The sequence below is a fragment of the Pseudonaja textilis genome, chromosome 7 (genome assembly GCF_049901715.1).
Source record: "Pseudonaja textilis isolate UNSWEBS1 chromosome 7, rPseTex1.2, whole genome shotgun sequence".
Classification (NCBI taxonomy): Eukaryota; Metazoa; Chordata; class Lepidosauria; order Squamata; family Elapidae; genus Pseudonaja; species Pseudonaja textilis.
The window spans coordinates 55077785-55090977 of NC_141996.1; the positions used below are offsets into that span (position 1 = coordinate 55077785).

The 13193-nt window shown below is 47.2% G+C and overlaps 1 protein-coding gene across 1 annotated transcript in view; it reads left to right on the forward strand.

Annotated features, from left to right (window-relative positions):
- Nucleotides 1-13193, forward strand: part of TRAPPC10 (trafficking protein particle complex subunit 10) — a 78601-nt gene that overhangs the window by 62011 nt on the left and 3397 nt on the right. The window contains exons 20-22 of the mRNA XM_026713658.2: nucleotides 7147-7317; nucleotides 7925-8102; nucleotides 8778-8972. Coding sequence (XP_026569443.1) covers nucleotides 7147-7317; nucleotides 7925-8102; nucleotides 8778-8972 — 544 coding nt within the window. The remainder of the gene's footprint in view (nucleotides 1-7146; nucleotides 7318-7924; nucleotides 8103-8777; nucleotides 8973-13193) is intronic.

Below are 13193 nucleotides of genomic sequence, written 5' to 3' on the forward strand. Positions count from 1 at the left end.
GCCAACTCCGAGATCCGACGGGCGGATGTGATGGCCACGAGAAAGACGGTCTTGAAGGTGAGGAGCTGTAAGGGAATCTCCCTTATGGGTTCAAAGGGGGACTTGGTGAGGGCGACCAGAACCTTGTTGAGGTCCCAGGTCGGAAAACGGTGTATGGTTGGGGGGCGGAGGTTGGCAGCTCCCCTAAGAAAGGTCTTGACAAGGGGGTGGTGGGAGATGGAACCCCCAGTGTCTGAGGGGACAACGGTTGCAAGGGCAGCAACCTGGCGTCTTAGGGTATTGGTAGAAAGACCCTTGTCGAGACCCACCTGGAGGAAGTCAAGGATTTGGGGTATGGAAGGAGAAAGAGGATTAATTCGACGTCTGAGGGCCCAAGAACGAAAAGCAGCCCATGTGGCATTGTATATGCGGTTGGTCGAGGATCGTCTGGCTGCCAGGATGGTGTGTATAGCCTGGTTAGAAATTCCCTGAGCCCTTAGACGGCTCCGCTCAACCTCCAAACGGCTAACTGGAGCCATTGGGGTTTGGGATGAAGTAGGGGGCCCTGAGACAGGGAGATCCTGTCTGGGGGATCCTCCAGGAGGGGCCACCGAGAGGTTGCGGAGGTCCGCAAACCAAGGGCGTCTGGGCCAAAAGGGAGCTACTAGGAGGATCTCTGCCTGCTCCAGGATCAACTTGTGGATCACCCTGGGGATGATGGATAGGGGGGGAAAGGCATAAAGGAGCCCTGGGGGCCAAGGGCAGCGGAGGGCATTGTGGTTCTCTGCCCCGGGAGAGGGGTACCTTGAAATGAACCTCGGAAGTTGAGCGTTCAGAGGGGAAGCGAAGAGATCCACCAAGGGGGCCCGAAGATGGAGGCTGCTTCCCTGAACAGAGAAGGGTGGAGGCGCCATTCCGCTTGGTCTAGGGTGGCTCTGCTGAGCCAGTCCGCTTGAATGTTTAGGACCCCGGATATGTGATCTGCCCTGATGGAGGCCAGGTTTGATTCCGCCCACCTGCAAAGGCGCTCGGCTTCTCTCATGAGGCTTGCTGACTGAGTGCCCCCCTGCCTGTTGATGTGGGCCTTTGCGGTGATGTTGTCCGTGAGGACCAGGATATGACGACCGCGTACCTGGGGTAGGAAGCTGCGAAGCGCCAGGAGGACAGCGTGAAGCTCCAGCCAGTTTATGGAGCAGAATTGCTCTGTTGGTGACCATTTGCCCTGTGACGATATGGAGAGGACGTGAGCTCCCCAACCGAGTAGGCTCGCGTCCGTGGTGACGGATAGCCTGTCGGGCTCTTTGAAGTAATGACCTTTGTTTATGGCCGGCCTGGTCCACCAAAGGAGGGACGTAAGAACTCTCGGAGGAACTCTGACCCGAAGTCGGGAGTTGCTCCTTCCGGAACGTTGATACGGCAGCAGGAACCATTGTAGAGACCTGGAATGGAAACGGGCCCAGGGAATGATAGATATGCATGAAATAAGCTTCCCAGCAACTTAGACAGTTCTAAGAGAGAAACTGTTCTTGCCCTCCTGACCTCCTTAATTGACTGTTGGATGCTAAGCCACCTGTCTGGGGACAGGAAAACTAGTTCCCAGTTGGAGTCAATCACTGCCCCCAGGTGAGTAAGTTGGGTAGAGGGGGAAAGGTGACTTTTCCTCCAGTTGATAATGAACCCATGGTTTTGCAGGGTATTAAGGGTGAGTTTGGTATCTCTTAGGGCGAGAGCTCTAGAGGATGAGAGGATGAGGATATCGTCCAGATAACAGTGAAGTCGGACGGGGAAGGAACGCAGGTGGGCGGCAAGGGCCGCCAAACCTTCGTGAACACCCTGGGAGCGGAGGACAGACCAAAGGGAAGCGCGACGTACTGGAAATGTTGTCTATTATAGGCAAAACGTAGAAACCTGTGGTGGGAGGGACGAATAGCAATGTGCAAGTATGCCTCAGAAAGGTCAATTGAGGATAGCCAGTCCCCTCGACGGGTTCCCATAAGTATCGACTGCAAAGTGTGCATCTTAAATTTGCGGGGGGCAATGTAGCGATTTAGTCTTTTAAGGTCTAGGATCGCCCTCCAACCCCCCGAGCTCTTGGGCACTACAAACAGGTGGGAGTAGAAGCCTCGCCCCCGTTCAGAGGAGGGAACGGGCTGGATGGCCCTTATATCTAGGAGGTGGTGAATGGCGGCCTCCATGAGGGCCCGTTTTGCAGGGTTCCTGGAAGGGGGAAGACATAAAGAATTCGGGGGAGGAGTGGAACTCGAGTGCCAGTCCGAGACGAACCGTATCTCTGACCCATGCGTCAGTAGTGATGGCCTCCCATTGGTGAGCAAAATGCTTGAGGCGGCCGCCTATGGGAAGGTTTGCCCTAGCGAGATCGACGGAAAGGTCGGTTTCCGGATCCCCGGAAAGGCCTCTTGAAGGAACCTCGTCTGGACCTGTCAGACGAGTCTGACCGGACCTGCGAGGAGGGGGTTCTGTAGGGAGGTTGGGAGAATCTGGAGGACGAAAGGAGCCTCGACGAGGGGAGGGGGAGGGGCCTCTGGGGTCGGGCCTCCGAAAAAGAGAGGGGAGGTACGTGCGTTTGTTCCGAGTCTCGGCCAGAAAGGGATCGAGGGCCGGTCCAAAAAGTTTCCCCCCAGAGATGGGGGCTGAGGCCAGCTTGGCCTTGTTTTTGACATCCGCTTGCCAGTGGCGGAGCCAGAGCAAGCGGCGGGCAGTGACTTGGGAGGAAATGGCCTTGGTGGAGAACTTGGCGGCTTGAAAGGTGGCATCCGCCGAGAATTCAGCCGCGGCCATAAGTTTGGCGATGTCCTGTTGGGCTCTGAGGTTGGCCGCAGGGACATGTTGTTTGAGTTGTTGGAGCCATTTAATCGAGGACCTAATGAAGAAAGAAGCAGCAGTGGATGCCCTGACTGCCCAGGCATCGGAATGATGAGCGCGGCGTAGGGCCAGCTCGGCTCGTTTGTCCTCGGGCTTGAGGGCCTCGAGAGCATCGCTAGGGGTAGACCGGGAAGCTAGTCCTACAATGGGCTCGTCCACAGGGGGGATCTAGCAAAAGAGTGAACTGCGGGTCAAGATTAAAGAAGCGTTTATCCTGGGCAGAGGGAGGGGGGAGGTCCTGAGGAGGCTAGCTGCCTGGAGACCATGTCCGAGAAGATAGGTGGGACGGGGACCACATCGGTCTCCACCATGGGCTGGGAAAAGATGGAGTCGAGGGGTTCCCCGAAGCCGCTGGTTGGGAAGGAGTGGGGGAGGTCAGGCCGGAGGTATTCTTGGCCTTAAATAGAATGGACCTAAACAGGTGCGGCTTGAACAAGCCCACGAAGGCGGGTTGGTCCGGAGTGAGGCCCTCGTCCTCCGACATGTCCCCCTCCAGTGGGTCTGCTCCCGAGAAGGGCTCACTGCCAGAAATGGACCCCAAGTCTAGGTCCTCGCCTTCCCCAAATTGGGTAGGATCCCCGAGCTCCTGAGTTTCTATCTCCTCCTCCAAAGACAGGGGAAATTCCGTGGGATGCTACCTGCCCGTGCGAGGCCTCGGATCCGGAGAATGAGCGAACGGAAGGTGCCTGCGCTTCAGAGGTCGCGGGCCGTGGAGCCGGGCCGGCTATATGCTGGAGCTCTTGCGTTATGCTTTGTCGGATGGCCAACTCCATCCACTGCCTGAGATTCTCCGGGATTTCCAGCACGGGAGGTGGGTGAGGCTCCTCTGGGCGTAGACCTGCAGCGGTGGGAGTAAATGTGGCCTCAGGGGCCTGTCTAGGCTGAGAGTGAGAGGAGGGTGCCGGGAGGAGGGGAGGGGGGTTGGGTGGAAGTTGAGGGAGTAGGGGCGGAAGGAGCCAGAGGCACGGAGCCTAACTCTCTGGACCGCCTGTCGATCTCCTTCTCAAGTGCCCTGTGTCGCCTGAGGGCATCTCTCTGGGAGGCTTTAGAGGCTTCCTGGGTCTGTTTACGCAGGTGATGAGTCTTTGATTTGGCCTTCAAGGAAGGGCCACGAGGTGTTTTGTCATCTGCCATCTGAAGGAGCAAAAAGAGGAATTTTGGGTTAGTATTAGACGGTTGGCACGTCTGGATGTGGCCTACGGAAGGCCAGGAATCCTAGCAACTGTTTCACGCCCCCCTTTGATCAAAAAATTTTTTTTTTTTTTTTTTTTTTTTTGGGTGAACTGCTATCGAGTTGAGGGCCTGGCCCCTGAAACCAATCAGCCAAAAGGTGAACGCCCAAGCAGCTACCCTCTCCGGACGGACCGGGTGGGGGATTACTATGCTGCTACCTCGCCTGCTGGGTAGGCTGCGAAGCCAGCGGACCCTTGAAGCTCTGTAAGCCTTGTGAGAGGCCTGGGAAAACGAGCGGTAGTCTAGGTAGTCCCGGGGCTGCCTAGAGTCTCAATTACCTGCAGCCTGTAACAGAGTGCCTCAGACAAGAAAGGTAGGCCAGAAAGCCACATTCAAAATGGTGTCGCTGTCTGAAGCCACATTCAAAATGGCCGACGCCATGCGGTGAGGCCACATTCAAAATGGCGTCGCTGTCTAAAGCCACATTCAAAATGGCGGACGTCATGTGGTGAGGCCACATTCAAGATGGCGTCGCTGGCTGAAGCCACATTCAAAATGGCGGACGCCATGTGGTGAGGCCACATTCAAAATGGCGGACGCCATGCTGAGGCCACATTCAAAATGGCGGACGCCATGCGGAGCCCCAAAATGGCGGCCGCAAACAATTTGAGCTAAACCCAGCGGCGGAACTCTCCTAATGAAGGAAGAGGCAGGGAGCGGTTTCCCTGAGCTAAAGGCGTTCGTGGGGGAAACAGTGAGAAGAGAAAGTCAAGGCAGGCAAGAAACGATGCGTTTTCACCGGAGCGAAGGAACGACCAGCGAAGGAGGGGGGGGTGGGGGGTGGGGGGCGTTCAGAAGGCTAGCCTCTGCCCCTGAAATACGCGATAAAATTCTCCCCTTGTATCAGGGTACTCCCTTGAGAGTCCAAACCTCAATTTTCCTGCGCTGGTTGAAGAGAGGGTCCAATAAAATGAGTAGAATGAGTAGAAAAAACGATCAGCCAAGGAGCTAAGGAGCGAACAGCCTGACTGCCACGAGGCTGAGCTAAAAACTGGGACGCCGGAGGACCACGTGATGGCAAGAGGCGTTCCTCAATTTCAAGCTCAGCCTGTAGGAGCCGAGACTGAAGCACCTCCCAATCTGGACGCTCGTAGCAGCTCCATGGAAAATATTAGCTTCAGTTTGGGCTGATATTTTTTCAATAATTTTACTGTAAACGCTATTGAGATTATTTGAGAGGCAGCAATAGAGATGGGGTTTTGAGAAAGTATTATGACAGGTTCTTTTATTTGATTGGTAATCTGTCTTGACTAAAAATCTGTTTCTGATCATTTGAATTGCAGTTTTCTATTAGAATACATTTATTTTCAATCCACTGAACTACTTAAACATGTAGGACAAGAAGAAATTAAAAGGCTAATGTTAATTGCACTTTTTTCAACAAATAAAGAACAAAATTGTCTGCCCTAGAGACTGAAAGATTGGCATACATAATTTATACTAAAAAGAGAATATGTAAATTTCTAAACATTTAATTCCTAAACACTAGCAAAGTTTTTGTTTAAGATCTTGCAAAAAATAATAGATCCATACATAGAAATAGAAAAAAATGGCCAGCCAACTTCAGAAAATGTAGAGAAACATGAGTTCAAATAGCTAATAATAGAAAGAGAATGAAAGTTTAAGAAGGTAGTTTGCTTTTGCTTCATTGTCTACAGAAAAGCTATTGTATAGATTGTGTTAGAATATAGAATAGCTTAAGTTAAGGAGCATGTAAAACATTTGATTATATTTCTGCAGAATATTTCTAATAAAAAAGTTACTGTAGTACTAGGAAAGAGTTTGAGCCTGTTGGTTCTGAGGAAGTGGATAGAGTACTTAAGCTGTAAGTATGGCCACCTGTGTACTAGATCTATGTCCCACTTGATTGGGTTAAGGCCTTTCATGAAATTTTTAATTTAATTGAGATGATGGTGTATGCATACTTGAGGGAAGGGGTAGTCTCTCTAGCTCTTAGATAAGTAGTGCCCATCTTCTTAAGAAACCATTGCTTGATCCAGTAGTGTTAGGCAGTAGGGAAGGTTGTTGAGAAAGTACTCTGGAGCAGGGGTTGCCAACTTTTGGACCTCAGGGACCACCAAACTCATAATTTTAAATCCCACGGACCACTAATATGAATTTTGACTGATGGTGGTTTGCTGACATTAGTGGGAAAGTCGTTCCCATATTCCAGAGCTGTAGTATTCACAGGACTGGCCCTTTGGTCATCCCAGAGCAACGACTTTCCCACCAATGTCAGCAAGCCACCCCGGGGTGGATTTCCTTCCCCCACCGTTGGTCTTACCTTCCAGTTCCAGCTCGTATGGCTCTACTCAAGGTAAGGTTTGTGCTTGGCCGAAGGGTGGGGGCAAGCGGGTGGGCAGGCCATGTAGGCGACGCAGCCTTGTATTCCCATGCAGCCTGGATTAATTGCTTGTGGGGGAATGCTTTGGGGGAAATTTTATCTGCGGACCACTAAAATGTTCTTGCGGACCACCAGTGGTCCCCGGCCCACTGGTTAGCAACCACTGCTCTGGAGGAAGCTGATAATCTGCTTACAGTTGGCTTTCAGACCTGGATATAGTACTGAGATGGTGTTGATTTTGTTGATGATGGTTGGCTGGCTGGACTAGATAGAGGTAATGCAATCAGTCAAACCATTCTTGACTTTTCAGTAGCCTTCAGTACCACCAGTCATGACATCCTTTTGGACTGGTTTGGCAGGGGGACTGGGAGGTGGCACAGTATTATAATGGTTCTCTTTCTGCTTCTGCGGTCAGTTTCAATTAGTGTTGTTTAGAGGGAGACAAGACAAGAGGTTTCTCAGTGTTCTAATCTTTTCCCGCTTTTATTTAACATCTACATGAAATTACCAGATGAGGTAATCTACTGTAAGTATACATCTCTTCCCTAACTGACCAACATTAACTGTTTCTAAGTTAAGCCATTGGTTCTGAAAATATATAAATGAACTCGTAATTGCTTTATTTATTTAGAAAATATTTCAGTTCTACCCATTGCTATCCAATATTACAGTTCTAATGTAATATTAATTAAAAAATTCTTTCTTAGCACATCTACAGTAAGCAAGCAATATTTTTTGTCTGGGAACTGAAGTGGACAAAAGAGCTTCCCCCAACATTGCAGTGCATATTTTCAATGAACTTTTGTTCTGCACTCTCTGAGGATCACTCATTTTCTCTGAAGCCGTACACTTATGAATTCCAGCTGGAAAACTTTTTTGTAAGTTGTTAATACCTTGTTGTAAGAACACTAGGATGCAATAAGAAATAACAATTTACATTAAATTTGATATAGAGATGCTATTTTAACACTGTAGTACTTGACATCATGTATGGGTTTATATTTTATACTTGCCCTATTTCTGTCTTTGTATGTGGCAAGCAGCTTTTTAAAACTACAGGATCAAGAAGGATATATATTTAATTATGATAGTCCTGTGGGGTTTTCTAGTAGAGTATCTTTATTGAACTTTCTGCTGATGTTGCAAAGTTATACAAGATTGCAATAAAGCATTTTATATAATTATTGTTCAAAGTATTTATCATCTATCTATTGCAATCACCATTAAGGTTTTACATTTGGGATACCAAAGCAGTGACTAGCAAAATGTTTGATGTCATTGCAACAGTAGCAATTTTTATAAATGTCAGTTTTAAACATAAGAAATTGGCTTATATGGGATTCTCCCCCCATGCTGTGTTTATAGAAACTCAGAGATTAGGCTGTTCTATCCACTCAGAAAAATGGATTATCTCATATCAATTTGAATAGTATGAAAAAGTTATCTTTTGTATGTTGACCATAAATATTATTGTACTCCTGTCAGACATTGTACAATGTGAATGCTGAGATTTCCCCCCCATTGGGGGCAGAATATTGTAAAACAGGCTCGCTCTGTTCATTGGAAGTGTCAATTACCCGTCTTTTAGACCTCCTGGATGTGGATAAAGATGAAGCATTAACAGAAACTGATGGATACTGTACAACCAAACTGATGTATGAAGGTTAGTGAATATTTATTACTCAAGATTTAGTTTGGTTACTTATTGATAACTTACTGAGCCATGTTAACATCAATTGTCAAAACAAGCACTTTTCTTTTAGTATCTCAGGATATCATGTATTTGTTAGATTTATATCGTACCTTTTGTACAAGAACTAGGGACAATGTACACAGTGCTCAGTCCTTCTGTTTGTCTCATCAATAGCAGCAACCCTGTGGGGTGGCACTGAACTGAGCAAAGTTGCCCCATGAAATACTAGAAACCTGGGTCTTACAACTTCTAACTCAGCACCTTAATTGTTACATCAGATTGTTGTCATTGTAAACAGAACAGTGAAGATGTTTAGAGAAGAATCTTATAAATTCCTTTAAAAGTACTAGTAGAATCATAACCTAAACTTTTTAACAGAATTATGTTTTTTCATAGAGATAATTATATGATGGAAATATGTTTTATATTTCCTTAACAGGCAGGGATGCTTGAATATTCAATCTTATAAATATGTTATACTTCCAAGATTGTTTCTTTTATAAGCATGTCAAATCTGTAAATTTAAGCACCAGGTGGTATCAATCTACAAAGGTTGCTTCACAGGATGTTATCCAGTATTACATTATGATACCATATTAGTTGAAGTAATAGTTGATTTTGAATAACATTTTCTCTTTATTTTAGTTGTGGATGACAGTAGTAACTGGGCAGTCTGTGGAAAGAGTTCGGGGGTAATATCTATGCCAGTAGCAGTTCAAGCAACCCATAAAGTGCATATGGAAGTAATGCCCCTCTTTGCTGGATACCTTCCTTTTCCTGATGTTAAACTATTTAAATATCTCCCCCATCACTCTGCTCACTTTATGCAGCTCGACGCTGGTAAGAATGTGTATTTTTAAAAGTTATGTGAGAAAGGGCTAACATAAAATTACAGAACATCCTTTCTCTATAGAGTTATAATTTATAGCATTACACTATGAAAATTCTTCATGATTAAAGACATTATTTTGGGTTAATAGATATTTATGTGGATGTTCCCATTCTCTGAAAAATGCTAAATTTAATTTGAACAAACATATTAACTGGGCAAACCAATGCATTATAGGACAACAATTTTTGAATCAAGGTACTTCAAATAGACTAATTTACAGAATGTGTTCAAAATCTGAGACATATGACTCCCATGGAATTGAAATTTGGCAAATTTTATAAATCATTTTATGACACAAAAATTACCATAAAATGGTTTGTGATAATACAAATGGCATCGAACTGTTACATCTCTAAATACCTCCCTGAATCTTTAAGAACTTTTCCGTGAAGGCAGAACATTAAAAACTCATCATTGCCGAAGTCATTGGGGAAACTGGTAAAGCAGGGGTGTCAAACACAAGGCCCGTGGGTCGGATCAGGCCGGATCCGGCACACGTGGTTATCCTGAAAACTATAAGGGTCCAGCCTGCATCACTTTGGCCTGGCCCCCACCATCCCGGCATGCGTGCATGTGCACAGGCCCCGTTCTCTGTCGCCACATGTAGAGCAACTAAAGTAGTCTGTCGGACTAGGGTAAAAAAAATAGTTCAGACCTTCCAACCTCGCGAGATCTTTTTTTGTGTGAGAGAAGCTGAACTATTGTTTTACCGTAGTCCCACAGACTATTTTAGTTGCTCTGCATGAGGTGGCAGCAAAAGGAGCTGGAAAGGTTAGTGAAGGGATATGGCTGCCCTGGGTGGTGGTGGGGGGTGAGGGTTGGCCTGTCTGAAGGGCCCTCAGGTAAGCTGGATTGGGGCAGGGTAGGTGGGGCAGCTCTGCACCCCCTGCCTTGCTTCGTCCTCCACCCCCATCACCATAACCTAGTAGGAGGCTGAGCAACGCACTGGTGCGATGGCCACAAAGCGAGGCATTGGTGGACTACGAGGTGGGGGGGTGCGGAGCTGCCCCCTCTATGCCCTGCAGCGGCTTACCTGAGTGCCCCACCAGCCAGGCACTGAAGTGCCACAACTGCTGCACCAAGACAGAGGGTATGGGGCTCTGCAAACTCTGTGTGTGTGTATGAGAGAGAGAGCGTGCAATGCCTGCTTTAGTTGGGGCATTAAAGCTGCTGCTGGTGGCGGCGGCAGGAGAAGTGGGCAGGAGCCACCTGAGCAGCTGTTTTTCTCCTCATCCTCCCCACTGAAGCAGCAGCGGGCTCTGTGGGACAACAGGGCTTCTCATTTTTTCCCCAGCATGGTGAACTCCAGCTCCAAGTGGGGCATTTAACTGGCTGGTAGTGGCAGCCACCTAATGATTGCCCCCTAACCAGGCAGCCTGCATCACCTGACCTGCTCCCTGCCAGCTGGCGCAAAGTTTCGTCATTCTTCTCCTCGTCGTGCTCCCTGCCCAAGCGGCAGCAGGTTCCACAGGACAGGGTCTCATTCCTGCCCCGGTGCAGCGAACTCTGGTGGGTTGGACGCGGGTGTGAAGGGCCTGGCCCCGCAGTGCTTCCTTGCTCAGTTGAAGGCTTTGTTTGTGGCCGTGGAATCAGAATCAGCTGGGTACAGGAACCAATCCCATCTATGGCCCTGGTGCGTGGAGGAGAAGGGTGCGGAGAAGAACAGTGAGGCTTTACACCAGCCGGCAGGGAGCAGGTCAGCTGGCTGGCTGGCTGGTTGGGGAGGTGGCAAATGGGGATTAGCTGATTGCCACTGTCAGCAGCTTAAATTCCCTGACTGAAGCTGGAGTTTGCTGCGCTGGGGGAGAACTGAGAGGCCCTGCTGTCCTGCAGAGAATGCTGCTGCTTCAGTGAGGAGGACGAGGAGAAAAACAGCTGCTAAGGTGGCTCCTGCCCTCTTCCCCCACTGCCAGCAGCTTAAATGACCCAACTAAAACAGGGATTACATGCTCACTTCCCCCACCTCTCTCACACACACACACTTTGGAGAGCCTCCCTCTCTCTGTCTCTCACTGCAGTGGCAAGGCACAGTGCTGGGCTGCTGGGTGCTCAGCATCCTCCGCCTTGTTTCATAGTCCACACCCCCCCTGCCTCGCTGCTCAGATGGCTCCTGTCCCCTACGCCATACAGATCTATTTCTCTCTCTCTCTCTCTCTCTCTCTCTCCCTCCCTCCCTCCCTCTCCCTCTCCCTCTCCCTCTCCCTCCCTCCCCCCCTTCTCTCTCTCTCTCACACACACACAAAATTAGATTTCTCTTTCTCTCTGTCTCGTCCCATTTGCTCTGTGGGACACAAGGTCTCATTAAGTAGTTAAGTGGAAAGTAGTGGGGGAGGGAGAAGCAGGAGACCGGCAAACACTTTTGACACTGAGAATGAAAGTTTTTGGGTCCCTGACTCTGCAAAAGGGGATAGGTGCCTGAATCTGCACGATACAGCAGCCAGGAATATCCATTTTTGCCACAAAGCATTTCCCAGCCTACTGTCCTCTCCCTTCCTCCCTTAAAGCAAAGACAAAGAAACAGAGAAAGAAAGAGAGGAGATAGATGTTTGCAAGGTGAGTCCTTGTTGCAGGAAGGGAGTAAGAAGCATGAGGTATCTTAGTGGGAGGGCCTGTTCTATCACTAGCCCCCCCCCATGGCTTTCCCCACTCTGAGATACCTCATGTGCACATTGGTATTATTGAATTGTGAGCTCTTAGGAAAGTATCCCCTCCTTGTGTGTTGCAAATAGCTATTTTCAGTGGGGAAAACAGGACAAAGAGGGAAAGAAAGAAAGAATGAAGAGAGAAGGAAAAAGGGAAGGAAGATAATAATGAGAGTGAGGGTCAGAGGTAAATCTTGCCTGAACACTTGGACACCAGCAGCCCTGCTGCCTTTTGCCATCCTCTTGTCCCCTCTTGACCTCTCCTGGTGGTCTCCCATCCTATCACTGAGGATGCTTTGGTTACAAAGCCAGGTCTCCTCGTAAGGAGATGGAATGGGCCTCCCTCTGACCCACCTGTACGTACCATGAGCAACCTGACCAAGGAGAGCAGCAGTGGGAGCTGGTCACGCCTACCACACCCACGCCCACCATAGCTCCCCAAAGTCAACCACAATCCTGATGTGGCCCTCAATGAAATTGAGTTTGACAACCCTGTGGTAAAGGAATATCTACAAAACAATGACTCAACAAAAAAGTAACTAAAAGTAGGTGTTTGAGACTTCAATAATCACATCTAAGGTATTATATCTTTCTCCTTATAAAACTATTGTTCTGATGACATGTAGATGAAGTATAATTACTTTTTTTAAAAAAAAACAATTTTATTGTTTTTTTAACAAACAAACAAACAAACAAAACATAAAAACATCAGCTCTCATCCTTATTTATATACAAACAGTGAGTCGGTTGGTTCATCAGTTTTGTGCATTCATTTCGTAGTCACAATTACAATTACCTTACATAATAATTCTTATTATCAATCCAAACTTATATATCCTCGTATCATTATTAAAGAAAAAAAAGATTTGACTACTTTTATTCAATCATGCCTTATGAGATAACTATAATTTAAGTAATTTACTCGAAATCAATATTATTCCTTATTGTCTAACATTCTAAATATTCTATTTTTGTATTTCATCATTCAACCATTGATAGAAAAGATCCCAAATTATATAAAATTGTTTATCTTCTTGCTCTCTAATTTCAAAAGTCAATCTACTCATCTCAGCACATTCCAATATTTTCTTTATAACTTCTTCCTGCAATGGAATTTTCTCATTTTTCCAATTTTTTGCAAATACAATCCTAGCCGCAGTTAACACATTTACAATCAAATATTTCAAATCTTTACTATAAACATCTGGTAAGATTTCCAATAGAAAAAGCTCCGGTTTCAAATCTATATGCTTCTTTGTCATTTTTTCCAACCACATGCGGATTTTAGTCCAATATTTTCTAGCATCCTCACAAGTCCACCACATATGGTAGTATGAACCAGGTTTCTGATGACATTTCCAACATTTTTCGGATTTGTTCTTGAACATTCTTGCAATCCTTGTCGGGGGAAAATGCCACCTGTAAAACATCTTATACAAATTTTCTTTATAGGCTGTGGACATTGTCATTTTATAGTTTTGCACCCATAATTTCTGCCATTTCTCTAAGTCAATCCCGTATCCAAAA